This window comes from Camponotus vicinus, unplaced genomic scaffold (assembly GCF_025532165.1).
Source record: "Camponotus vicinus isolate PSW18456_S1 unplaced genomic scaffold, iyCamVici1.0 SCAF_13, whole genome shotgun sequence".
NCBI classification, from domain to species: domain Eukaryota; kingdom Metazoa; phylum Arthropoda; class Insecta; order Hymenoptera; family Formicidae; genus Camponotus; species Camponotus vicinus.
The window spans coordinates 8,460,346-8,486,146 of NW_028141949.1; the positions used below are offsets into that span (position 1 = coordinate 8,460,346).

General features: G+C 30.3%; 4 protein-coding genes, 2 long non-coding RNA genes and 1 pseudogene across 7 annotated transcripts; 4 read left to right on the forward strand and 3 right to left on the reverse strand.

Moving 5' to 3' along the window:
• The first annotated feature begins 328 nt into the window (after window positions 1–328).
• Window positions 329–1,673, forward strand: LOC145964280 (uncharacterized). 2 transcript variants are annotated; one of them, XM_083086862.1, is made up of 4 exons: window positions 329–578; window positions 667–931; window positions 1,002–1,206; window positions 1,550–1,673. In XM_083086862.1, the coding sequence occupies exons 1-4, from the start codon at window positions 435–437 to the stop codon at window positions 1,665–1,667; spliced, it is 732 nt and encodes a 243-aa protein (XP_082942988.1). In that variant the 5' UTR covers window positions 329–434; the 3' UTR covers window positions 1,668–1,673. The 2 variants fall into 2 exon arrangements, with proteins under 2 accessions (XP_082942988.1, XP_082942989.1); XM_083086863.1 differs by having other exon boundaries at window positions 331–578; window positions 1,555–1,662.
• Window positions 1,674–1,718: 45 nt separating this feature from the next.
• Window positions 1,719–3,577, forward strand: LOC145963658 (uncharacterized). The gene is made up of 3 exons (XM_083085791.1): window positions 1,719–2,738; window positions 2,834–3,084; window positions 3,151–3,577. The coding sequence occupies exons 1-3, from the start codon at window positions 1,719–1,721 to the stop codon at window positions 3,305–3,307; spliced, it is 1,428 nt and encodes a 475-aa protein (XP_082941917.1). The 3' UTR covers window positions 3,308–3,577.
• A 5,026-nt stretch (window positions 3,578–8,603) lies between these two features.
• On the reverse strand, window positions 8,604–9,322 carry LOC145964026 (uncharacterized). The gene is made up of 3 exons (XR_014436329.1): window positions 9,222–9,322; window positions 8,866–9,029; window positions 8,604–8,689 (listed from the first exon to the last, which is right to left on the reverse strand). It is a non-coding gene; the product is annotated as an uncharacterized LOC145964026 (long non-coding RNA).
• Window positions 9,323–14,078: 4,756 nt separating this feature from the next.
• LOC145964470 (uncharacterized) lies at window positions 14,079–14,597 on the forward strand. The gene is made up of 3 exons (XR_014436467.1): window positions 14,079–14,150; window positions 14,238–14,298; window positions 14,454–14,597. It is a non-coding gene; the product is annotated as an uncharacterized LOC145964470 (long non-coding RNA).
• A 2,641-nt stretch (window positions 14,598–17,238) lies between these two features.
• Window positions 17,239–19,260, forward strand: LOC145963662 (uncharacterized). Its single transcript, XM_083085794.1, has 4 exons — window positions 17,239–17,409; window positions 18,053–18,240; window positions 18,985–19,151; window positions 19,245–19,260. The coding sequence occupies exons 1-4, from the start codon at window positions 17,349–17,351 to the stop codon at window positions 19,258–19,260; spliced, it is 432 nt and encodes a 143-aa protein (XP_082941920.1). The 5' UTR covers window positions 17,239–17,348.
• Window positions 19,261–21,968: 2,708 nt separating this feature from the next.
• LOC145964067 (uncharacterized) lies at window positions 21,969–23,728 on the reverse strand (annotated as a pseudogene).
• A 23-nt stretch (window positions 23,729–23,751) lies between these two features.
• On the reverse strand, window positions 23,752–25,597 carry LOC145963663 (uncharacterized). The gene is made up of 3 exons (XM_083085795.1): window positions 25,411–25,597; window positions 24,816–25,187; window positions 23,752–24,403 (listed from the first exon to the last, which is right to left on the reverse strand). The coding sequence occupies exons 1-3, from the start codon at window positions 25,513–25,515 to the stop codon at window positions 23,798–23,800; spliced, it is 1,083 nt and encodes a 360-aa protein (XP_082941921.1). The 5' UTR covers window positions 25,516–25,597; the 3' UTR covers window positions 23,752–23,797.
• Between the last annotated feature and the right edge of the window lie 204 nt (window positions 25,598–25,801).

The window sequence follows — 25,801 nt, forward strand, 5'->3', positions numbered from 1 at the left end:
TACGTGCAAATTGCAAAACTTTTATATTAAACAAATATATTTATGACTTGACGCTAGCAGTCGATAATTTAAAACTGTAATTTTTTTTTTCGTTTTTATCTGAAAATTGAACACGTTCCCGCTTCGTTATTGTATGTACTTTAATCATGGAGAAGCATTTTTCATTCTGTGCAACCAACATAATAATTTTTGTGTATAACTAAACAATTGTTTTGATCGGTAAGGTAGGAAGATACGACATCCTCTTAAGGTAGCTCCCTCGCCTACTGCTCTAATCAAATGACTACACGAGAACTATTTTGACTTCGTCAGTGTCGGTAACACAGTTAGTGTGTATACCTATATTGCCTGTATATCAGTGTCGTCGTCGTAAACACGCGACTGTATGCCAGTGCTTCAAAACGATCCATTAGTGCAATTTGTGAAAACGAAAGATGAATGAACACTCTCCAAAATCGCAAAAAAAATCAACGCTACATGCAATAAGGATTTCCAGAGATCGAAGGAAAGGCCAATTTATGAGAAGAAAAGTATATTTGGGGAATGAGAAAAAAAAAGCTTTAAAGAGGTTATGCGAGGTTTGTTTACATATTCTAAAACAATTAAAAAAATTGTCAAGTATAATTGTAAATTGTGTATTTGGTATTAAGTCTCAATTACTTTCAGGATAACGTTCAAGTCTCATCTGATGCCAGCTCTGGTACTGCAAGAAGAGAAGTGATTGAAACTTCTTTATTTTCTAAACAAATGTGGTGCAGCAACTGCAATATTCCTCTCTCATTGGATTTTGCAATTGAAAAAGAGCAACGTGGACTAAGCAATCAATACACTGTCAAATGCTGTAGGTGTCCTTTTCTCAAAAGAGTACATACTAATTCAGTATTTGGAGACAAGAATCAGTATGCAACAATAAATGCAAAAGCTGCCATGGGTAACTCATTTATATGATTTTTTATCTTACAATATTTTCATTGAGTCTTCAACTAATTTTTATTTTTTAGGTATGATAGACTCAGGTATCGGAGAGACGCAGTTTAATTTACTGCTATCGGCTCTCAACATTTCACCAGTCTCATCTAATTTAATGAAAAGATATGAAAGGATGGTTGGAAATCAGGTAGAAAAAGTTGCTATAGAAAGTTGCAGTGAATATTTAGAGAAAGAGAAAAATTTAACAAAGGAGGCGAATGATGTAGTTGTTGATGAGTAAGTTAATTGTAAATACACAAATTGTAGATAAACAAATTATAAATGATGAACTTTTTTTAAAAATGATTATGAAGTATCGACAAAAATTTTGTATGCGTATGAAACATAGAGTACTGATTTTTTTTTACATGATTTTACATTCAATATTTTTTATATTATACAAAGGAGTAAAGAGAACATTCTACTTGTTATAAATAACATCTCAAATGCTAATTATTATGTAATAAATTTATACGTACATTATAAATTTTTTAAATATTTATTTCCCTTTTTTCCTTTTTTTCTTAATTTCGTTGCACCTCACACCTTTATCTTTCGATTATTATTTTTGTATGTGGAGAACAGGACAAGGTAAAGACGGATTGTCGTTCGCTTACGATGTAGGATGGCAAAAAAGGGGCACTGGAAGATCTTACAACAGTCAATCGGGTCATGGTGTTTTAATAGGGCACTATTAAAAAAAAATTGTCTCGTATGCGATTCGATCCAAAAGTTGTCGTCGTTGTGATATGGGACACAAGAAAAATGATCATAACTGTAAACAAAATTACGATGGATCTTCCAAAGGCATGGAAGCTGATATAGCTGTTGAGCTATTTACGGAAAATCCATTGTTTGCAAAACATCATGTTTTCGGAGCAAGGCTTATCATGGACAACGATTCGGCTACTATTGCCAGCTTGAGAGCAGTATCAGCCCACAGCATTGAGTTGTGGTCTGATAAAAATCATTCTGTCAAGGCGTTTTCAAATTCGATGTATGGAATGTCTTTACCGAAACCAATGATAGAGTATTTCACAAATACTCTAAGCAACGCCATAGCAGAAAATAAAAATCGGCCCCAAGATCTCGCCGAATCTTTAAAATCAATTATTCCTCACGCTTTTGGTGACCATGCGTACTGCAAATTCCACGAAGAAAAAGAAAATTATGAATATAAAAGACTCCCAGGTAAAAAACCACTCGAAGGCCAATCTCTTAGAACTTCTTTAGAAGAGTTGATGGGACGCTACATTAATAATGTAGACAAACTGGCGCCTGCTGCTTCAACCCAAATTAATGAAAATTTCAATAATATTGTGGCAAATAAATGTCCGAAATCCAAGCACTATTCAGGATCAGAATCTTTAAATTATCGCGTAGCTGCAGCAGTGTGTCAAAAAAATTCGGGGCACACTTATATTGACGAGGTTTTTAAAAAAGTAGGTGTCAGTCCAACGCACGCAGGTTTAAAATTTAGAAAAATCAAAGAAAATAAAGTTAAGAAGAAAAGATTATTCACAAGCAGTCGAGACGGTAAAGTAAAACGGAAATTATTGAAAAACAAAAAGTCATCAAAAAGCAATGTTCGACGCAATGAAGGAGTAAGTTACGAAAGTAATATTGGTCTTAGTGGAGTATTCGATATACCGATCGACAGAGTTGAGCCTTCTTCAAGTAGTCCGTCAGAAAATGAAGTCAAAAATTTTAAAATAGTTTTTTTCGACATTGAAACTACTGGTCTTAGTGCTTCTGACCAAATAGTTCAAGTATATATACATATATAAATTGCATCTACAATAAATTAATATTCATAAACTTAATCTAATGTTAAAATTTTCTCAAATAATATTTTTTATTTAAGATTGCAGCTTTCGACGGTCTATCTACTTTTAATGTTTACTCGGTTCCGACAGTGCCAATGAAAGCTAAAGCTGCCGAAAAAACTGGGTTGACGGTAAAAAAAGGAGAGCTCTTCCTGCGAGGAAATAAATTAGATACTACATCGAAAGAGGCAGCTTTTAGCGAATTTTTAAACTATTTAGAAAATGTAAAAAATCTTCACTCCGTTGATGAGCCGTGTAACATAATATTAGTCGGTCACAATGTTATAAGGTAATTTAATAACTCTAAATTGCGGCTATGCTATTTCATTTAATTATAATTCATCTTTTATTATAGTTTCGATGCAGTAAGAATTACAAGTCTCGCAAATCAATTAGGGCTCTATGAAAAATTTAGAGATTTAGTGTATGGATACACGGACACGCTAAGATTGATAAAAAAAAAATTCCGAAACCAAAAGACGTCGAAATGTCATACTCCGAGGAAAATTTAGTAAAAAAGTACTTACCAAAAGAAAATATACAATCCCTCCACGATGCTTTACAAGATATTTTGATTCTTAAAAAATTAGTGGATATTTTAGGTATTTCAGATGATGAAATAAAAAAAGAATGCATAAGCCTTAGAAAAATTGAATGCGAAAAAATAAAAAAAATTAATATACAAACAAATAAAGCATCATTACAATTTTTAAACAATATTATTAAACCTAGAATTATTATGAAAATGGCAAGAGAAGGCATAAATCAAAAAGTTCTTTTTGACACCTATAAAAAAGACTTTACTAATGGGATAAAAGTATTATTATCAACAAGTGTCAATCGTAAAGTCCGAGTGACGTCTGAAATAAATATAATTAATATAATACATGATAAAATTAAAACTTTATGTGATGTTTAGTTAAGTGCTTTTATTTATTTATTAGAATATGCCAAAAAAATCTCCAGATGTGTTCAAAGTATTTGTTAAAATCAATTTTAAAAAGTAAAATATTTATTTAGAATAAAAAAAATCTTGCTTTTATTTGTTCATTCATTTGTAACCCTTCCATTTATCATAATTGGTACGATTCGTTTTTCAAAATTCGCGTGCTTGAGTACAAGAACATGGAGGCCCGACAGACTTCCTCTCATAACCGTGAAACCAATGTTTACTTTCTTTTTTGACAAATATCTCGAAAAAATGGCCGGCTACCTTTATTTTGCAAAGCGGAATTAGAAAGAAGAAGATTTTTTCTACAAGTAAGTCATAGTGTAGTTGCTGAGTTAATTAAATTTTCTTTGTAAAGAGCATGAGCAAATGATTGTGGACCACTCTTCCATAAGAGCCCATGTAAAAAATTCAAAGTTTGAGTTTGATTTTCTCGAGATTTTGTCCGGCTTGGGGCAAAAATAAGGTCACCATTGGATTCAGAGGCATGAAATCTATGAGTATAAACATATTTCGCTTCGTAGTTTTTCGCGAGGGAGCTACCTTAATGACTAACAACTCATTGTAGACTGAACTTTATATATGTCATAAATTTTATCACAGAGTCAGTGACGCAAAATTAGGATATTTATTGTGCTTGCAGTAGACAATGTAGAAAAACACTTTGTTATTTTGTATATGTGTTTCACAATATAGTGATTTATCTAATACTACAATATGTATATTGATCTGTTGTAACACGACGTGGAGCGAACGTGTCCAGACGTGTCCAAATGCGTTCATACACATTCAGGGGGTCGATTGTGTAATTTTGTCGAATATTCTCACTTTTCGCACTTTCATCTCACATGAAAAAATACGTGCGATTGGCTATGGACAAAGTGAAAAAGCGACATCCCTATGCTCACGGGAACATTACTCGCGAAACATGAATTATTTTCTAGATAGTTTTATACATATAAGTTTCTTCTATAGCATTTTTTTGTTCAATAACGAACCTCAGACAAAAGTCAGTATGTATTGCTGTATATTTATTAATGCTCTATGAGGATTAATTAATTTATTATCGATTATATTGACTGTTGAAAGTAGAGCGCTTACTAGACTTCCGCGGGATGCAATTTAGCGTCACCTACGCGTCGAGAACAAATTCGTTTAATGTAACGCGTCACTATCTGTAATATATATTGTTAACATCGCGCTGAAGAAGGATCAAAAGATGATCCGAAACGTTCGCTTCTTGTTATTATAATGTATTTTTTAATAAACTAATATTGAAAAAAGAAAGAAATGTTGTTGCTTCTCTGCGCTCCAACTACCGCGCGTTGGCTCTTATGCCATTTTCTTTTTAATTTTTCGATTATATTATATTAGTAATAGACGGCAGTGATAATAATAATAATGAATGTAACGGAGAAACAAAAAGAAATAATGTTATCCTTTATGTCGAAGTATCCAGATTTTGGACGAGGACGTTTGAGATATAATTCGGAGCACAAACAAAAATTGTAAGCACTCTTTAAATATTATAAAGATGATATTTTTGATAAACATACATGTATTGCATGTTCATTATCTTTATACATTATAGAGCGAGTCGCGACTCGCGTGTTGCGGATTCGTCGCGGGAGGCGCGGAGAGGGCATGGACCCCCCGCGAGGATCGTATAAATAAGATAAGGCAATCGATGCTGCAATCAATAACCCTTCGATCATTAGAAGCGTCAAGACAACATGGCAAGATACAAAAATGAAGAATATTACGACATGCTAATGGCACTCGGTGAATGCCATGGGGAACATTACGTCGCTACAAGACGATACGCCGAATTATACCCAAATCGGCCAAGACATCCAACGGCTGCTATCATACTTGGAGCAGCTCAAAGATTGTACGAAACGGGCAACGTTCTCCCGAACAAACATGACGTTGGATGAAATCGTAACACAAGAAATTTGCGGAATACGGAAACAGTTATTCGGGCTCTCGAGCAGGAACCTGAAACAAGTATTCGGAGTATTGCTCGAGAGCATAACTTATCGTATTCGACAATACAGAGGATATTGCGAGAAGAAAAATTGCACGCATTTCATTATACCCGCGTGCAACACTTACGACCAGAAGATTATCCTCTGAGATGAGTATTTTGCGAAAATTTTCTGAGGAGCGTGGATAGAGATCCCAGATTCCCTTCTCGTATAATATTTAGCGATGAGTCGCTATTTACACGAGAAGGATTATTTAATTCGCATAACATGCATTTGTGGAGCGATGAAAATCCTAGAGTTACACGAGTCAGGAATTTCCAGACTCGTTGGAAGCTCAATATCTGAGCTGGAATCATGGGAGCTGAAATACTAGGCCCAGTTGTTCTTCCGGATATTTGACCAGCGCAACATACATCATAGACATACTAAAAAATAATCTACCAGATTTCCTAGAAGAAGTACCATTATTGGAAAGAAACAAAATTATATTTCAACAAGACAGTGCTGGACCTCACAATGCCAGAATTCTGACGAATTTTTTAAACAACGAGTTTCCTGGACGCTGGATGGGCCGATATGGTCCGATACGTTGGCCTGCAAGATCTCCGGATCTCAATCCATTGGATTTTTTTGTTTGGGAATATTGCAAAGAAAAAATTTATAAAACGCTCCCTGAAGACATTGAAGATTTAGAAACAAGATTGCGATATGCCATATGGTCTATCGAAGAAGACGTAATGGAGAATGTCCAAGAAAATTTATTGAAACGCATGAGAGCTTGCGTTAAGATGGATGGGGGCCATTTCGAGCAGCTACTATAATTTCTAAATTAATCCGCCCTTTTTAGGGCGATCAGAAACAATCCGCTCTTTTCAGAGCGACCAATATTTTTGAATATTTGGAACATTTTCTTTCGTTTTTAAAATCATAAGAAAAAACCAAGAGAGATTGAAACGCCAGAATTTAATGATATTTTTTCATATTATTTTCATATTATTATTGATTATCGATTTTCAATCAGATAATAGTTTAATAAATATGTAATAATAATAAATAAATATATTTAATATTAATAATAATATTTAATAATAAATAAATATTTAATATTAATAATAATATTTAAGAATATTTATTAATAATAATATTTAGTATTAATAATAAATAATATTTAATATTAATAGTGAAAGTATTAAACATTTATTTATTTTAATTAATTTTAAAACAAATATCATACGATGTATAAATATCATATGATAATAATATTATACGCTAAATTGTCGCGTCTTCAATCAAACACATGTTCACGTTCGACAGCGCTGTTAGTACCTTAACCTACCATAACCTACCATAACCAAAAACTGTTTGCTGTCGTCGGGTAAATATCGTCGCATTGTCGCGTCGTCGCGTCGTGTAATAACGTATGTGCGCGTCTTTCTTTAATCGAGTGGTTTTTAGTTGCCAACAGTGATTATTCGACAGTGATTGATAGTGATTAGTGATAGCCATTGGTAAATTTCTCGTCTTATCGAGTGAGTAAATGAATGTGATTATGTTGAAGTTTATAAAAGAATACAAATTAAAAAAGAAAAAAGAACTTTCGATTAATTATTTAGTGTGTATCTTTGTCCTTTAAAACGTGATATCTACGTTCAATTTGAGTGAAAGTACGATCTATCGGAAAATTTATTTCTCAAGAAATTACAGCAATACATCGAACAAGGTAATAATAATTATTCTTTGGTGTTGTGTGAAAACAGATTTCGGGATGTCAAATAAACAGTGTTAGAGAAAATTCGCGAAAGAGAGGGGTTTTTAGTGGGTAGGGAGTACCGAGTTGATAATTCGACTTGGTACTCGAGTCCCCGGACCGTCCGGTGAATATGCATAAAATGCATTTTCCCTCGTAAAAAAAAACAATACAATTTAAAAAAATAATAATTAAAACAAAAATGTATAATAATAAAAAGTAAATAATAATTTAAGTAAGAATAATAATGACTTAAAGTGAGTAAGCAAAAGAGAGAGAGAGAAAGAGAGTGAGGGAGGGAGAGAGAGAGGCAGAGAGAGAGAGAGAATGAGAATGTATGTATTCGCATGTGTGTGTATGTCTGTAGCGATCAAGTGATCGCAGCAGGCGTCCCGCATAAGCACCCGCGTCTGACGGTGAATCGCGCCACCCTTGTCTGCCTCTTGTATCCGACCCGTCATAAGTTAATTACTTCTTTTAATAATTCAAAAACTAAGCGTTGGACGAAATTTTGCCAAAGGAAAAATCGTCTAAGAGTTGACTCAAGAATGTGTCATTTCAAGGACAATAGAGTTATTTTGAATCATCCTGTATATATTGTACTATTTTTATACATACAATTATCACATTTAAGGAATGGTACAATTTTCTGTTAATGAATAAATGTTCTCGTTCTGTCTGTGGTGGAAAGATGGCAATGTGAGTTCCATCAATAGATCCAATCACTCCTGGAAATCCAGTTTCCTCAAAAAATCTAATATAATAATCATTAATCATTAATCTAATATAAAAATAATCACTAATACTAATATTTAATTTATATATTTGTATTACTCTTTTTTAATCTGTTGTTTTTTTCTTTCTAGAACTGGAAACTGAATTCACTGTCTCATAAGCCTATTCAATGCATTTATTGTATTATGGATGGAAATAGAGACAGAAGTCTGAGACATACAAGATAAAAAATCTTGTCCAACTTTTCGTTGATATGATCCAGATGACAAAAAATGAAGTTGTAAATATCTAAAATTATAAAAATTAGAAACATAGATGAAATAAGATAATTTTGTTAGAAATATTAAAAGCTAATTATTTGTAATGTATATAAGTAACAAATAATTGTTGAGAAATTGCTGTCCTTCTTATTTTAATTGGCATGAAATTGTATTAAATCTTCTGGAGGAGTTGTAAAATTGCGGCTTTAGATAATCTGAAATGTACAAATATTTGAACATATAAAATATACGTTTATATTATAATAATAAAATATTATAAAAAAGATATAAATAAATTATCTCATTTATACATAAATTAATAATATACGTAATAATAATATATTATGTGTTTTATAATTTAAATTTGTGACAAATTATCACTAATTTATACTTGTATAATTTAACAAATGTATTATCTGGGATATCAAACGGATCTTGCGTATCTCTTAATGTTCTCCTTATTAAATTAAGATTATTTTGCTGTCTCCTATTGCCCTTGTTGTTTTCCTTTAGTAACATAAGAATAACCTCCATTTTAATTTCTGCCGGTTCTGCCTATTGAAAGTCTATAGTTTAGGTTACGTATACTATAAAGATTTTCGTTTTTATCAGTAAATATTGAAACACAGGCATTAGAAACATCGACAACAGATACAATTCGACACAAAATTTCTTGTTGAATAATCTCATGTGAAATATTTCGCATTTTCACTATGATGAAAGTTACCCAATCAAGTGAAAGCTCACTTTTATTATTTTCACTAGGTTTCGCGATACATAATCGACCCTCAGATGCGTTTTCCCATTTGTGTCTCTTATTAAAATTATATTTTTAATTTCCGATCATGTCTTATTTCTTCAATATGTTTTACAACTCAAATACCAGTTGATGGCATATAATTACTGTCGATAAATAACTTTAATAATCATTGTCGATAAATAATTTGAATATAATTGTAACGATGCACCCCGCAATGCATCGTTCCCGGCGAACACCGGTCGGAAGCTGCCTCCCGACGAACATCGGTCGGGCATAGACAGAAACGCGATGCGCCCATTTTTAATAAATAGATAACATCCGGGTAGGAATCGAGAGATCGATTATCGCGACACTGCCGTCGGGAGCCGACACTGGCAGTTGAGAACCCGCGCTCGGCACCCCGAACCGCTTCGATATTTTTACCGCCGCCCAGAGGGAGTAATTACCGAATACGCCGGCGCGGGTAATTAACCGAGTATAAAACGGGCTCTCGGCGGCACAGAAAGTCAGATCCTTCCGATCCTTCTTGAGACGCAGAGCTAGTCAGAAGGCAAGCAAAGCGAAGATCGAGAAATCCTTGCGAAATTAAAAGGCCAGAAGGTAATGTGAACGCTGCTTCTACCGATCGATATCGGCGCCTTAGAAATCGCCTCCAAACCGACATCCGAATATTAGGCGTCGCGCCTATCACGAGGTGAAACTTAAGCCGCCTCCGACGCTTGCTAGCGTCGCGACGCCTTCCGTAAACCCTACATCCAGCGGGGAAATAGACACGTTTAAATAACCGCACTACCGGACTTTAAATCTCCCAACAGCTGAGACGTAAACACCGGGCAAGAAACGCGGGCAAAAACGCGAGCGCGCCGTACCGGGAATCGTGCAATCGCATCTTGCACGCATTGTAAATTGCGTTATTCCGCGCCGCAAATTGTGCGAACTACTATTCGCAAGATCCGTGACACGTATACGGCCGAATTACATAACGCGGACGCATTGATAAAGCGCAACTTCCGCCAATTATAAACCATGGGGATTACTTCGCGCCGGGATTCCGTAGATCCTCGGCCCGCGTTTGTCGAACCTATCGATTACCATACGCGCTTACACATACACACACACGCACACACACCTACATTGTAATTACATATATTCACATACGCATATACATGCACACGCACACTTACACTTGTACATCACAACGCAGAGCTACAATAAATACATTTCTTACACACATACACATAATCCGTTATTTTATCACCGCCACCTGGATCCGACGGCTATCCGCAAATAGAGATTCCGCGGTATACGAAAAACCGTACGTTACATAATAATCACTGTACTTTTTTGCCAATCTTATATATGAAAGCGTTTTCTATATTATTTACTGCACATATGATATATATCCTAATCTCGCGTATTTTTATCTCATCTATCTTTTCATCTCATTAACATATTTGTAATGTTAAACATATATTTGTCAGATTTCCAATTTCAGTTTTTATAAAGGACATTGAGTGAGAATTCTTTAAGTGAAAGTGCTTGAGTACCCAGATAACACGCTTGTCAGAATGAAACTTTAGGAGAACTTCCTGAGGAAAACATTTAATTATCTTGAAAATGATATCCAGATGGTATCTCATAATCATCATTTACCAAAGGCATCTACTAAGAGAACTCTTTAAGATATCTCATTTGAGAGATTTCTTGAAATTGTTATCTTTTTGATATCATGCTAAATGATATCAGTTTGATCTCTCATAAAAGATATCATTATGTTGTATGGTTCCTGAGCCTTCAAATGCACATGCGCTATTATATGGACAGCTCAGAAACCAGACAAAGTTATGATATCTTTAATAAGAGATCCATTTAATGTTTAAGAAGATATCATAAAAATAACATATTCAAGAGGCGGGCTTAACCTAAAAAATTGTGTGTACTAGTGCTAATAAAAATACATTTTTATTGGTAGTACAATACAATAATAGAAATGTAGTGCTTAGAAGTGAATAGACATTTAATGCTTTTAATAAGTGCTAGTACAATATAATAAAAAATACAGAACAACGGTACGTTTCGCAGTAAGTAAAACATTAACTGATATACTATATTAATCTTAGAATAAATTAATAATTAATCCTCTATTAGGTTATAATGAATGAAAATAATACACCTATAGATACTTTTAGATTAATATATTTCAGATGTCTGAACGAAAAGCGTTTAGAAATTTATCTAAAAGTCAAAGGAATCGGAGACTTGTTCGTAAAATCTGCAATCCAACGTACAGTTCAAATCAAGAAAATATTAATGATAATGTGTATCCACTACAAGAAAATGTATTACAAGACAATTATTCGGTTATTGAAAGTTTGTGATCATAAAAATGAATGTCATGTACGTGAAGTATTAAGTAATGAAATGGACACTGAACTATGTTCATACAAGGTAATTAATACAAAAAAACAGAATTAAATTTTAAAAAAGAATTAATGCAATGGGTATGTCGATTTAACATCAGTCACAAGGCAACAGGAGCTTTATTAAAAGTTTTAAAAAATGTTGAAAATATTAGCGAGTTACAAAATCTTCCATTGGATTCACGTACACTTTTGCATACACCAAAAATGTTATGTCACGTGATGTATCGCCAGGTCAATATTTCCATTACGGTTTAAAGAACGCCCTAATTGATCATTTGAGAGCTTTGGATATAAATAAAGTATCTCATGATATTCAAATAAATATTAATATAGATGGATTATCATTGGCGAAAAGTTCTAAAAATCAATTATATCCAATATTAAGTCAAATTTATCCAGTAATTGCTGAACCATTTATTATTGGTGCTTATCATGGATATAATAAGCCAGAATGTCCTAATATATTTCTTCAAGATTTTATTAAAGAATATAAAACATTACATGATGAGGGTTTCCAGTTTGATGGAAATTTACAATTTAAAGTAACAATTAGGGCGATCATTTGTGATACACCAGCTCGATCTTTTGTAACATGTACAAAAGGATTTAATGGTTACTTTGGCTGTTCAAAATGCATACAACGAGGTAAATACACCTCTTAGAGGCTAATACATCTCTTATAGAATGATATTTCTTGATCTCAATGCAGAATTAAGAACTGATGAAAACTTCATTGAAAGAAAAAATGAAGATCATCACAATGGAACATCTATTTTTGAACAAGTAAACTTAGGAATGATCAGTCAATTTCCCCTCGATTATATGCATCTTGTTTGCCTTAGTGTCGTAAAAAAAATGTTACAACTTTTTGTTAAAGGACAGTTTAAGCCTGTTAAGTTTAGTGCAAATATGATAAAAAAAATATCTGCAAGTTTAAAACGTATTTCAAAATGGATTCCAGCAGAATTTGCACGAAAAACCCGCAGCTTAGATGAAATTGATCGGTGGAAAGCTACTGAGTTACGACTATTTTTATTATATATAGGTCCTGTTATATTACAAAATTATTTATCTGATAAATATATGATACATTTTAACGCATTGCATTGTGCAATTAGAATTTTATGCCATGAAACAGATTGTATTATCAATAATGAATATGCTAAAGATTATTAATTTATTTTGTAAAAACATGTCAACATCTGTATGGAGAAGAATTTATGATTTATAATATTCACAATTTAATCCATTTATCTAATGATGTTGCAAAATTTGGCAATTTAGATTCTTTCAACAGTTTTCCTTTTGAAAGTTTCTTATTTAGTATAAAGAAACAATTAAAAAAAGGTAATAAACCATTACAACAATTGTTTAATAGAATTGTTGAACGAGCTAATTGCAATTTTTGTAAAAAAATAGACACAATTTTAAAATCACAAGTAAAAAATTTTAATGCCAAAAAGTCTGCGGAAACAAGAATAGATTCATTCGACAATATTGTTTATAAAAACTTCACACTTTCAGTCAAGAAAATTAATAATAGATTTTGTTATTTAAAAAATAATAATATTCTGTCCATAACAAATATTTGTATTTATAATAACAACATAATTTTAAAAGGAAAAACTTTATTAAATCCAGTTGAGCTTGATCATTATCCTATAAGTTCATTACAGTTTAACATTGTTGTAGGAAATACATGGTCAAATATACAAATTTTTAATTCTGATGATGTTTGTACAAAAGCTGTATGTGTTCCATATGGAAAATCATATTGTTTTTTACCTCTTATACATACAGCAGTATAAAAAATATAACATGTATGAATACTTACATACGTATCAAAAATAGAAAAAAATATTTTCTAATATTCATTATATAATATATTATTATAATGTATATAATTATATTAATATAAATATTTTATTGCCTTACTTGAATACTTTATATTTTTGTTTTTTATAAATTTAGTGAATATCATGTCAAATATATTTTATGATTTTATATCATTTATAATTTTTTCATTAATATTAAACATTAATATGAAATATATCAGTAATGTTTTCATTACAACTACATCCTTTTTTCTCTACGTTGGAGAGAAAAGGAGGAAAGATTAACAGTGCAACAAGTTCAGCTGAAAAGAATAGACCTTAGGACTGTAACCTATTTGAACCTTGTATTATTGCTCCTGAAAAGATGACATGTCATCTACAAAAATAAAAAATGTATATAATTAATTACCAACTACCATTAATGATTGCGTTTAATAGCGCGCTACTAGCTAGCTCCGCAAACAGCTGATAGCGATAAATAGCGTGAAATTTGCGCCGCGAATAGTGTCTCCTCAAACGCACCCATAGGCTGCGTTCCGTTTCATGCATGATGCGCATGATTCATTGCTTATCCTTGTTTAACATTCGGTGAACAACAGGCCTTACTGACCGCAGAGCTCGTAAACATTATTTTGTATGATATTTCCCATTGTAATCAGTTCGTATAAGTATTATATATATTATTCATAAACGTGTTTTAATATTTTGTGACAAATTTTGCTAACAATTATTTATTTTACATTAGGATGGAAAAGATATCTTTGGATTTGACGATTTTGATCAATTAACCTAGGAATTATACTGCGGTATGTTGCCCTTGAATATTATTTATTGTTATTTAGAAAACAAACATAAATAATTGAGATAAATATAAGTCTAATTAAAGTAATTTATACCTAATTAATAATTTAAATATTATTTATACACAAAACTAATAAAATACATAAAATTTAATTTTCAGACATGTATTTTGTTGTTTTTTGGGATGAATGGTGCGCTACAATACCGGCTTCTTGGCTTATCTTGAAGTCTCAAGTTTTCAAATGGCCACCCAAAAATAAGAATGCTACTAATGAAAGTAAAAAAGGAACGAAGCCTCAAGAAAAGTGGATAACGGTTCGATATTCCAATTGTTAGGACCTTACGGTATGTAATTGAAAAATATTGTAATTGATAAATATTTCTTTCCAATATATATAACTTATAGAAATTAAATATTTATTTTATATTTGATATAAAGATACTTTCGAAGAAGCTAGAGAAGTAGAAAACAATACTTTAGATATTTCAACGAATGATGAAAAAATACTTGCGGAAGTGACAAAAAAGAAAAAAACTGAGGTTTCACACAAAAATGTGCAATTCAAAAACCATATCGTTTTCTTTCTTCCTCTTCCAATTCTTCTTCTGAAGAAGAAGAGGAAAGACAAAAGCTAATGAGAAAAAGGGTAGTCAACATTCAATGAACCAAACAACAAATAACAATCTAATAGATGAGACAGCAGAAAATTCATGTATGTGTTATATAAATTTTTTTTGAAACTATTATATTTAAATACATTTTGTGATAATAATGGATTAAAATAAATTCCGTCAGGTAATAATAAACCTCCAACAAATTACAAATTATTAAATGCAGGAGAATTTTGTCATATATCGATTAAAGAATTATGGAATGAAAATAGTGATGTATATTTTATAAAAAATATTAGAAATAATTAAATGTTTTCTATTTCATAATATAAAATTTTTGTATATTACTAGATTGCGCTAAGGAACAAATTTTTGAGAAAGACGAACCTTTATTTTCTGAAGATCTTCCTCACTTTATTCAAAAAGATATTTCTTTAGAATTACAGGCTGATATACTACTTACACATGAAGGTATAAAGTTTTTATAATAACATTTTATATTTTAAGTTAATAAATTTTTTACCAGTTGCATAGAACAAATTATGAAAAAGAAACTATTTTCGATGTAAATTCACGTTTATTGTAAATTGAATATATCAAACAAATAAAATAAAATCAAGGTCAAAAATCGAGCAAACTATAAAATCATCATATAACTTAATTTATATCAGTGATAATACAATAATATAATAAATAATGAGACATTTCGACTTTACTTAATCTTCTTAAATCAAAGATAATGTTAATTAAATTATTTAATCATCCCTTAGCTTTACTTTGCTTGTTTCTTGACCTTGATTTTATTCTATTTGCTTATACCAGCCTTATTTATTTTTTTATATCATTGAATATATCAATTGTTCAGATTAAAACTAATAAATGTAATGAATATTCGTTTTATTAATAATTATTTAAATTATTTATAAAATAATAATATTTTTTGTTATACCTTATTTTATATTGTTATTACAGATTCTTCATGCATCACGGAAACTAATCAAAATCAAAAGCGTCAGAAAAACCAACTATCAAAAATATTGTTGTAACAAGTGAGTTTTTTATATGTAAAATATAAAATTGTACCTTTCGTTGTACATATGCTGTGCTTACTCTTTTCTTTCTATAATATTTTATTTCTATAATATTTTATTTTATAATAAATTTTTAATCTACTTAAATCTTATTTTAAACAGATATACCATTACCTGTTGAAATCTTACATAATAAAAAAAATGGCAATAATCAATCATGGAATAGTGAAAATAATATCCAAAAATTACAACAGCTAAATGATCGAAATACAGAAACCCACACAGAAAATAATATCTATTAGATATCTATTAGATATTCTCAATGAGCATTAGGGATATCCACGAATATATAGGAAACATTTATTAGACGTGTTTTAGGTATCCAGATGTCCGCCATTCGAGATCTCATAAAAAACCATAGGATATCTACATAAATATCCATTAGATATTCATACAATATTTAGTGGATATTTCTGTAGATATCCATTGCATGTATACGGATATTCATCAGATTTCTGCGTGGATATTTATTCAATGTTCCATAAATATCTACAGGATATGTAAACCAATATCCTGTAAATATCTATACAATATTCAGTGGATATTTATTACATATAGATACATTTATTACGTATATATTGATATTTATTTTTGAATGGATATTGATTTAATGTTCTATATATAGATACCATATATAACGGAATTTAAAAAAAAATTGACCGTCTGCGGTTAATTATATGGAGCTCTGGAGCTCCTCGCAAAAGCTAGAGGACATGCGGCTATAATACTCTGCGCTCTTTGACCGATAAGCCGTGACTCGTGGGACCTGTGCTGCGGCCTTATATACTGTCTTAGATGGATCCCACTTTCGGGTTAGGCGTTTTCCTTTTCGCCACCTAGCGGCGAGGCGTGAAGCTCGTGGAAGTATATGAATATCCATTGGATATCTTTGATAGATTTTCAGTAGATATGTGGATTTTATATGGATGTCCAATGGATATCCTTGATAGATTTTCAGTGGACATGGATATGTAGACATTATATGGATGTCTAATGGATATCCTTGGTAGATGTTCAGTGGACATGGATATGTGGACAATATATGGATGTTCAATGGATATCTTTGGTAGATTTTCAGTAGATATGGATATGTGGATTTTATATGGATGTCCAGTGGATATTTTTGATAGATTTTCAGTAGATATGAATATAGGGATTTTATGGATATTCAATGGATATCATCATTGGTTATTCAGGAGATATAAACATTTTAGACATCTTTTAGATATCTATTGGTTATCCATAGTGGATATGGACATTAAATGGATATGTAGATATCCAGTAGATATCCATTAGATATTTTCTTCTGTGTGGGAACAGACAAGGAACAAAAATCAGGCAGTCATCATGAAATGCAGACATCAGAAAATACAGGCCAAAAGCAAAAAATAGATAATCATGAAGAATGTTGCAGTAAGTTTCAATAAAGTAAAAATCCACTTATATTCGATAAAACAAAAACTAAAAATTAATGTCATAACTCTCTTTTATAATCTCACAGTATTTTTCTTTAAATTTATTTTTATTATTGTGATGTGTCAGTTATTCTATTTTAAAAACTGTTATTATTATTCTCAATAATAAATGATTGATCCACAATAATTAGATAATAAATATCATAACATTTTATCACGACATTAATTTCTGTTTTTCTCCATCATATGGATTATATTATCTTATTTATATTATGTAATGATCAAATAAAATGAAAATTTTTCACAAAAATCTTGAAAACAAAATAATACTTCCTAAATATTAACTATCTTCAAATTTTGGTCAACTAATCGAAATTGATTATAATAAACAATGCATGCATATCAAATAATAAGGATAACGGAAAATACAATTATACTTGCTTATTAGAATAATATCCTAAAGGATGTTAAATATCACTTTTGCAAATGTAATTAATGTATATTAGCAATCATACATTTACTAGTAGAAATAGCAGAATTATTTCCTAACAATTGTGAACTCGATCATTACTTATAAACCGAAAGACAAATTACTTATCATTACTTATATCATTATTTATATTGCAATTGTTTCTAAATAGGAGTTTGTCGGAACGATATTACAACGATTTTGCGTACTGTGATAGGAATACGACAAATACTTTTAGATTCAAATCCATACCAGTTACAAGAGGAAAATATTGATTTGGATTTGCCGATTTTCAATGTTAAGAAATTATATGAATTTAATAAAAGACTTTGTGAAGATTCTACTACTCGATTGCAATATGTAAGTATTGTTTATTAATAAAAACATTAAAGTTAAATGTAAATATCTTTTTAAATTACAAGACATGCAACATGATAAAAATATCTAAAACAAAAATATAAAAAAATTGTAGTTTTCCAAAAAAAAAACAAATATCTTGAAATGAAGAGAACATATTCTATATTCTACATATATTCTATATATTCTACATATATTCTATAAACAAAGATATAAGATTATTTTTAAAGATTTTAAAAAATTCTGTCTTCACAATTTTTCTAATTTTTTTTCATGTGGACTTTTTTATATTTGAAAACATGTATACAAACGTAACAGTTTTTAACAATTCTGCAAATTCGTTATTTTACGTGTAAAACGTTCTTTAATTTTGTACAAGCGACAGTAATAGTGTATGGTAAAAGTATTAACAGTAAAACTAATGTTTGAAATTAAAATTTTATTGTTTTAAATGCTGTTGTTTTTGTACTATTTTAAAAATCAATTAGAATTTTATGTCATAATATAAGAATATTGCTTTGGAAAAATTTGGTACTACTAAAACGTACTAAAATTTGAAATGGAAGAATCTAATATAAAAATAATTTCTAAGGAAATGCTGATTACTAACTTTTAGTGATTTTTATTTATAAATATGCCAGTTTAATAGTAGTAAATATAGTAGTAAAGAACATATTTAAAAATTATCGATATTACCAAGATAATAATAATAAATTGCAACACAAGCATATTTTATATTTTTTACAGCAAAGAATGATTCGGACAATAGGAGGTATAACCCCACATAAACATGTACGAAACGCTATGCGTTTAACGATAGCTGATACGTTAGCTTACCAAATGACTTGGACTAATAAAAAAAATAAGATTGAAACTCAGAGCATGAAATTCACTAATCTCATTATTGGTATATGGTTCATTTCCTATTTCTGGAAATATGTCAAAATTAAAATAATTTTTTGTTTACACTCCATTTTTACAATGACAATTTTCTAAAATTATTTCAGTTTTATATTCTATTAAAACACACATTTCATTTGTGAAAATAAGAAAAAATTTTTTATAATTTCAATATAAGAAAAAATATAGTTTGACATTTTTATTTATATATTAATATATTCCTTTACTATTTCTTTTTCATATTACTCTATCACGTACAGTTACAATGGCTAAGTTTCAAAATTCATTGCCGGTGCTAAAAATCTGTAGTTTACATTACACACATACACACACACACACACACACGTGTACTATAGATTTTTAGCACTGACAGCGAATTTTGGAACACAACCAATGTTTATAGTAATTTACGAATATGTTTTATTGAGTTTGATAATTATAATATGATAAAAAGCTGTAAACATTTATTATCTGCCGAATTATTTTAACTATTATCAATAATAACTTAAAAATTATTCTGTCAAATCATATATAGTTTTTATCAACTTTTTTAAACATTTTAGACGTTCTCATATTATTCAACATTCTAATCTTCATAGTTACTTTTGATCGTATTAATTGTACGTACATATACAGGGTGTCCTAGACCACCCGTACACCCCTTTTCTTTCAAAAACTAAGCATTTTAGAGAAAAACGTTTTCGACAAAAATTGTATGGTTTTGAGGGGAACATAAGATGGTGTCATTGGTTTGACCTTGGATGGCATCGTTAAAGTGAGGTCAAGGACACCTTTAATTTCTTAAATGGAACCACCTATTTTTTATTGCATATTCTTATAGCTTATGTCGAGAGCTTTCCAAAACACTATAATAAAGTATTTTTTCATCAAGTACTTTTCGAGTTATAAGGCTTGAAATAATTTCTTAATTTTACATAAACCATAAAATATCTAGTAAAATATTCATTTTTCGATTATCTTACCTTAATACTTTTATGTACAAAATAATGAGAGGAATCAATTGGTGTAAAGAAAACACAAAATTGTTTCGAAAAAAAAAATGTAATTTGCAATTAACAATTACATTTTTTTTTCGAAACAATTATGTGTTTTCTTTATACCAATCGATTCCTCTCATTATTTTGTACATAAAAGTATTAAGGTAAGATAATCGAAAAATGAATATTTTACTAGATATTTTATGGTTTATGTAAAATTAAGAAATTATTTCAAGTCTTATAACTCGAAAAGTACTTGATGAAAAAATACTTTATTATAGTGTTTTGGAAAGCTCTCGACATAAGCTATAAGAATATGCAATAAAAAATAGATGGTTCCATTTAAGAAATTAAAGGTGTCCTTGACCTCATCTTAACGATGCCATCCAAGGTCAAACCAATGACACCATCTTATGTTCCCCTCAAAACCATACAATTTTTGTTGAAAACGTTTTTCTCTAAAATGCTTAGTTTTTGAAAGAAAAGGGGTGTACGGGTGGTCTAGGACACCCTGTATATGTTAGTTTCTTACTAATCTACTCATAATATCGTATATAAACGTTTCTTTATTTCAAAATGTTTTATATTTGTTCTGTATGACTAAATCAATACATTTTTAGTAATTTGTTTGCCCCATTAGTAAAATGTTAGCAAAATAACAACAAATTAGTAGCAAAATTGATCACAGTTTGGCTGCAAGACCGGTATTATTTGTGTTCTCATTAAACCCGTGTTTTACAAGCACAAAAGTCTGCAAAGTACAGTTAAACATAACGTCGATGTCTGTTTAGCTGTACTCTGCGCTAATTCTCTTTTGTCTTTCTTTTGCAATAAGAAAGACAGAAATGAATAGTGCAAAGGGTTTAATTATAAAAAAGAGACCCACATAATTTAATAAAATTTCTGCTAAAATTTTGTTCACGAATGAATTGTTAAAACATATTGAAATTTTTTTCAGAAACTCGTTACTGATCGGAATATTTCTATCGTCGATGTGCAGAAAGTATTTAAACCCTTACGGAAAGAAACTACAGCCAGAAAATATTACAGTTGTGTAGTTATTACAAGATCCCCTGTAGTTATTACAGAAAGAATTACAATAATCTGTAATTATTACACGCTATAGTTATTATAGTGCGTGAAATCTCTGTAATAGGGAATACATGTTTAGCCTATGAAGTGTGTAATTCATTACACGTGTAATCCACTACATGTATAATATACTACACGTGTAGTCCACTACATGTGTAATATACTACACGTGTGAAAAATAACTTGTGTAATGAACTACACGTGTAATCCAATACATGTGTAATATATTACACGTAATCTACAAAATGTGTAATACATTACTATACGCGTGTAATCTATAATGCCACCAGTATTTAATGAAATTTGAAATAGTGAGTCTTTTATCATATATATATAGTATACTTTTACTTCAATGCAGTTGTATATAAATTATTTTTATAAATAATGTTTGAAATTTATTAAATTTAATGTATCACTTTTTATTAACACTACATTTCATTATTTTTTAATTTCATATTTTCTAAGTAAATAAATATAAAAAATATAAAATATATCTATGTAAAAAGTATAAAATATATCTATAAAATATAAAAAGTATAAAATATATCTATGTACTACAAGATGTTTGCCATTTTTATATGAAACAGTAAAATGTTTATATTATTTTTATATATATTTTATAAATATTTATATATTTTTTTATTAAATAAATATAATAATAATATATTGGTCAATATATATAAATACGTAAGAATCTGATATATCTGTTTAATATATATTATTTTATTTATTATAAAATACATTAACTCACATTACATCAACTATATAAAAACACTAACTTAATAATAATATAATATTGTACACTGTATATTCATCTCTACGTGTATACGCATTATGTTCACCCGTACCTTTCGCTTGCTAGCTGCGTTCCGATATTCACTGCCGGTACTAAAAATCTATAGTGTACGTGACATACACGTAAACTATAGAATTTTAGTACTGGCAGTGAATATTGGAACGCAGTCTACGTGTCTCTAGAAATCAATCGGTTTCAATTGTATTAACGATAGGTATGATAAATTGCTTATGTTCATTGGAATACGGTATAACAACGCACTTTTAATTATATCCAATAGGCAACCTCTAATGTTATCAGTTTTTTTAGTAATAAAACTAAAATTTATGGAAAATATCCGATTATTTTTGCATACTTCTTCCGGTAAAATATTATATTCTTTGCATAATAATACATTAGTTTCAGTTCCATCATTTGCTTTTGTCACGGTACATAAATGTAATATATCCAATATCAATCCATTCTTTGTTAATATTGTACTATTATATCTTTTTAATAATCTAGGATAATTTAAAGTATGGTAAAGAATATTTCTAAAAATAAATCGGTCAAAAGTAAAAGCCGTCCTTTCGACGGATTCCTCTATTAATTCTTCTACAATCAGTTTTTGTATAACAGTTAACACTATTTCTTTTTTTATTCCAAATGCTTTTAAAGAATTTTCGTATTCTATACTTCTTTTAATATGACACACTTTCATTAAGTTATCAAAAATAGCTTTGCCTTTCGAGCTACAATTTTCGCCAGTAAAAATCGACCTGTTGTTGTTAATAAACCTTAATCTAGAATAAAACTTAGATATTTGTTGCGTTATGCATTGTGAACCATTGAACAAAGTTTTTTGTGTTCGATTAAAGCCTTCAAAATGAAAGGTTGACCAAGCCCAGAGAGCACCGTAATTTTTCACTGATGCAGGTATATGCAATAACAAATGAATATTATAATTCATGAAATCATCGCCATACAATTCTTCTATTTGCAATACAAATGTTCGTAATGCTTGTTCAGCAGCGATAAATTTGTCTTCAGGAATATGTGTTTGTAGAAAAATATACATACTAAATACAAAAAGTAGCCAATGTTTAATAAATTTCTGTGGCATTAATCTACTTAAACAAGGCAACGAATAGTACAGTAAAATATTCTTCCACTCTAATGCCTTAAACAATTTTCTTTGAACTATCGATCGTGGTATTCGTGTTATTTCTGATGGAGGTAATATATTTGTCAATTTATTATCAAAAACTTGTTGGTATTTCCCTAAATACCACTCTTTATCATGATTGCTGGAATCAAACCACGCCATAACAAACTGTTTAACTACGCCTTCCGCAACACTGTGCATATAATCTGGCGGGAAAGACTTAATTATATCAAAGAGCGGTATAAGTTGTGTTACCGAAGGACCCTTAACTCCTTTTACTGAATGATTTTTTTGAAATACTTTTTTTAACATGTTTGTTGTGTTGATATTTATGACGTAAAGCATAAACATCTCCACAATAAACATGTTTAAAACCCCTGCTTTTTGTCTTGACTACCTTTCCTTTATTATAGCAATACGAACATCCGTATTTGCCGTTAAACTGTTTCATGTTTTGTATCATCTTGCTATTGAATCAACAGGAGCTACAAGTGTATGAACTTTAATACATATTGCTTCATCCTTATGCATGAATGTTGTTGTAATAAAACCATTATTATGTAAATCAATAAGTTCATCAACGAATGGCTGAAGAAAAATGTTCATATTTGCTTTCGTAGATGTGTTAAATCATATACCAGCTAAGAGAATGTGTTGCCTTCGCAAACGATAAGGCAATTCGTTAATCGTAACTAAAATCGGCCAAATGGATGACATAGAAGACTTAAATAATTGTACTCCATCTGAATTCCACTGGAGGGTAATATCATTATCTCCAATGATATTTTTACTTCTTAAATTACGGTAAATGTTTCCATTAATGATATCACTTTCCATTTCTTTAGTTTTTCGGAATTGTGCAAAATCTTCAGTCTTTACTAATTCTATTAATTGCTCTCTGAGTGGAATATGCATAAAATAATTGTTTCTTTTATCGAGATACTTTTCTTTGTAAATTGTTGTACAAACTTCACATTTCATTCGATTATCGGTACGTAAATTCAATATCATATAACATTCCGGACAATAATAATATTTACGCGCTTTATTTTCTGGTAATGACTTTAATAATAAATATTTGGAGCCATGATGTGTACGAGGAAGATGACAATCAATTACTTGAATAAGAGATTCCAACGCAGCATCGGTCAATTGATGACGAAGAGCCAAACTTACAAGCAACATTTTGCTTTCTTCTTTTGAAAGATTGCATCCTTCGTACAGTATTTGACGAAACTATAACATGAAAAAATTTTACATTACTTATTACTACAATAAAAATACCAAAATTAATCTTAAAGAACGCTATTTTCTCTTTGAAATAAGTTTTTAGATTTCTTCCCATGAAAATGTTTGATCACGATGAAACTTGAAATATTTTAATTTTGGGGTGAGATGTTCGGAAATTTTTTAACAGCATTGTATAAAACACAACTATACATTGCATAATTAAGACTTTATTTGTGCACAAATATCAGCAAATTCTTGGTAACTATGTCCAATAGAAAATTATTCAAAACGATATTCACTAATCACATAGAAAACGATAAGTCTATAGTTTTCTGTATAGTTATAATGAATTATTTTTAATAGTTTTTCATCGAACTAGTTATCAGCGATATTTTGTAAGGTGGTACATGTATATTACCTGCTCCATGTGTGGATCTTGATTATGATCATTGGCATTATCAATAACATTATTGTCATCTTCATCAGCAGTTGGAATTTCTTCATATTCGTCCATGTCAGAGGCCAAATCAATTTCATACTCTGATAAGTTATCTGTACATGATGAACTATCATCTTCTGTATAACTTAAGCATGATAAAATGTCATCTACTTCTTCATCGCTGCTTTGGAGGCCCTCGGAATCAGAATCTTTCTCAGATGAAAGTATATTAGATTTAATTGCGACTTCATTTATTACTTCATTGCTATTTCCAGCTACATTGATCTCCTTTATTTGGCTCAACTTTGAACGTTTTGTGTTCTCATCTGATGAACAAGGATTCTCTTCAATCTATCTCAAACATAAAAAAAATTAAATTAATAGTTATACAGAAAATACATATAAACCTTGACAGCAATTTTAACTAAAAAAGTATCCATAAAGACTCAAAAAAATTTCAATAAAAATTTTTGCTTGTATATATAAAGACATATTTGTATATTAAAGAAATGTATAAATTAATTTACTTATAATTAATTAAATTAATTAATAGATATGACTTAAAAATACTTACATGATCATTTTTTTTTTTTCGAGAAAGTGCCGTTGATGCTGGTATTTCGGGGTTATGTTCCTCGTATATGTATTGTTTATACGGTCCTCTTTTATTAACACTCATTGTTAATTAGCGCGTTTTCTGTGATTACGTCATAATTTGCAATTTATATTCAGATGGAACGATATAATTGTACTCTCGTTCACGTGCATGTGCTCCACATATCTGTTGCGGAGCGTGCATTGCGCCGTACCGTAATACCGTACTGCGCGGAACAGCTGTAGCCGGGAAACAATTCCCTAGCATTCCCGAGCCAGAAATGGCGGGAATCGCGGTCCGGGGCAGCCGGCAGCCGGCAGTGTATGTGACTGTGTGGCAGTGCGTTCGCCATTGTTTATATTGTCTGTCG

Bases quoted from the DNA above. Each gene is read 5' to 3' on its own strand.
- LOC145964280 (XM_083086862.1), top strand. From the start codon at position 435: ATGAATGAACACTCTCCAAAATCGCAAAAAAAATCAACGCTACATGCA. The intron at 579-666 runs GTTTGTTTACAT...AATTACTTTCAG, and splicing joins CTTTAAAGAGGTTATGCGAG to GATAACGTTCAAGTCTCATC. The intron at 1,207-1,549 runs GTAAGTTAATTG...TTGTATGTGGAG, and splicing joins AATGATGTAGTTGTTGATGA to AACAGGACAAGGTAAAGACG.
- LOC145963658 (XM_083085791.1), top strand. From the start codon at position 1,719: ATGGGACACAAGAAAAATGATCATAACTGTAAACAAAATTACGATGGA. The intron at 2,739-2,833 runs GTATATATACAT...TTTTTATTTAAG, and splicing joins CTTCTGACCAAATAGTTCAA to ATTGCAGCTTTCGACGGTCT. The intron at 3,085-3,150 runs GTAATTTAATAA...CTTTTATTATAG, and splicing joins GTCGGTCACAATGTTATAAG to TTTCGATGCAGTAAGAATTA.
- LOC145963662 (XM_083085794.1), top strand. From the start codon at position 17,349: ATGCAGACATCAGAAAATACAGGCCAAAAGCAAAAAATAGATAATCAT. The intron at 17,410-18,052 runs GTAAGTTTCAAT...GTTTCTAAATAG, and splicing joins TAATCATGAAGAATGTTGCA to GAGTTTGTCGGAACGATATT. The intron at 18,241-18,984 runs GTAAGTATTGTT...TATTTTTTACAG, and splicing joins CTACTACTCGATTGCAATAT to CAAAGAATGATTCGGACAAT.
- LOC145963663 (XM_083085795.1), bottom strand. From the start codon at position 25,515: ATGAGTGTTAATAAAAGAGGACCGTATAAACAATACATATACGAGGAA. The intron at 25,188-25,410 runs GTAAGTATTTTT...TGTTTGAGATAG, and splicing joins GAAAAAAAAAAAATGATCAT to ATTGAAGAGAATCCTTGTTC. The intron at 24,404-24,815 runs GTAATATACATG...TTCATGTTATAG, and splicing joins AAGATCCACACATGGAGCAG to TTTCGTCAAATACTGTACGA.